General features: G+C 60.1%; 1 protein-coding gene across 1 annotated transcript in view; it reads left to right on the plus strand.

Annotated features, from left to right (window-relative positions):
* The window catches only part of PTPN23 (protein tyrosine phosphatase non-receptor type 23), a 38,381-nt gene that overhangs the window by 30,515 nt on the left and 6,056 nt on the right, over positions 1 to 1,810 (plus strand). Inside the window, 3 exon segments of the mRNA XM_035889278.1 lie at positions 70 to 128; positions 390 to 469; positions 675 to 789. Coding sequence (XP_035745171.1) covers positions 70 to 128; positions 390 to 469; positions 675 to 789 — 254 coding nt within the window.

Genomic DNA, 1,810 nt, shown 5'->3' on the forward strand with positions numbered 1-1,810 from the left:
CGCTCTGGCTGCGTGCTCTGGCAGCGATCCGCTTTCCCTGCCTGTGCTAACTTGCTCTCGTTGCCGCAGGGCCAGCCAGAAACCGTCCAGGAAGCCCTGAGATTCACCATGGATGTGATCGGTGGCAAGTGAGTCCGTGCTTCTCTGTGGGTCAGAAATGCGTGGTGGCTGGAGCAGCCCAGGGAGTGTCCCTGGTGTCCCCTGACACGCAACGCCAAGCACCCCGTCCTGCCCAAGGCTCTCGGGATGCGTGGCTGCCGTGGAAATTGCTCTTTGCTCTCCCTGGAGCCAGCCCAAGGGACCCAGGGCCTGACCCCCCTGGGAGTGAGCTCAGGGAGCCAGGGGTGCTGCCTGCTCCTCACCCACGCAGCATCGCTGCTTGTTTCTAGGTACAATTCAGCCAAAAAGGACAATGACTTCATCTACCACGAAGCCGTGCCTGCGCTGGATACCCTGCAGTCCGTGAAAGGTGAGGACGGGCAGTGCCCTCTCCTGCCAGCTCCTGATGGGAGAGGGACGCGCGGGCACACAGGGTGAATCCTGAGGGGCTCTGGGACCCTTGGGGCTTTGTGCCCTGATGCCCTGGGATGAAGGTGTCAAGTGGGAGGATCCCTCTTTGGAATAATCAGCTCCCTGTGGAGGTTTCAGGTGTGTGTTGTGTCTTCGACCCCCAGGTGCCCCGTTGGTGAAAGCCCTCCCCGTCAACCCCACGGATCCGGCTGTCACCGGCCCTGATATATTTGCCAAACTGGTGCCCATGGCTGCCCCCGATCTCTCTTGAATTAAGGAGCTCTGACGCCGCCGATGCATGTTTTCTTACAGCTCCACATGGGAAAACAGGCTGAGGAGCAGCAGAAATTTGGGGAAAGGGTAAGCAGAGCTGTGTCGGCCCATCTCATCCCATCCAGGCTCTGGGTTGTGGCCCTGCCCTGGGAGGGTTGAGTCCTGGAAGGGATTGCCACACTAGTGACAACGGGTATCCGCAGGCTGGGGATGCAAGTGCGTCCCCAACAACTCCCTGCCTCCTGTGAGCGTTTGTGGGTGTCCTCCGAAAGCCCCCTTACGCCAAAGGAAGCTGCAGCTCTTGGGGGCTGGTGGTGGTGGTGGGCCCTGGGTGAAGTGAGGGTGCCTGCTTCTGTGCCAACCCCAATTCCTGGTCTCCCTGCAGGTCATCTACTTCCAGAGTGCTCTGGATAAGCTCAACGAAGCTATCAAGCTGGCAAAGGTGCGTTCCTGCTCCATCTGCTAGCCCTAATTGGTTGGGGTTTTTTTAAAGTTACTGTGCTGAGCAGGCCCAGTGGGATGCCAGCCTGAGAAGATGAGAGCTGGTGGGGTCAGTTTAAAAACTTTCTTTGCTGTTGACTTGGGTTGGCAAACCTACGGTGGCTTCCCAAAGTGTCACTTTGCTTCCCTCTGGGACATCCAGCCAAGCCCGAGGCTCTGGTACCTCCTGGCCACTTGGGCTACCAGGGCTTTAGGAAGGGATTGGGTTGGTTTTAGTCGTTTGGGAGCATGTGGGCAGCTCCGGGAGGGCTGTGGGTCTGCAGCGCGTGGCTCGGGGTTCCCCACGGAGCCCCCGGTGTCGGTGCTGTGGCGCTTGGGAAGCAGAGGACAGCCCCATGGCAGGGTCTGCGTGTGAAACGGGGACGTGGAGGATTTGGGGCTGCCTACAAGCATCTTTGTTCCTTTCTGGGGCACGAGGAGAGGTGGCTGGCGAGGCCGCTGCTGGCTCGTGGGCACGCTCGGGCTGTGGCTGCAGCACACAGGGCTGTGGCTGGCTGCTGTGGCAGCGATCCTCGTTCCCTGCCTG

Source organism: Egretta garzetta, unplaced genomic scaffold (genome assembly GCF_000687185.1).
Source record: "Egretta garzetta isolate BGI_Z169 unplaced genomic scaffold, ASM68718v1 scaffold92, whole genome shotgun sequence".
NCBI classification, from domain to species: domain Eukaryota; kingdom Metazoa; phylum Chordata; class Aves; order Pelecaniformes; family Ardeidae; genus Egretta; species Egretta garzetta.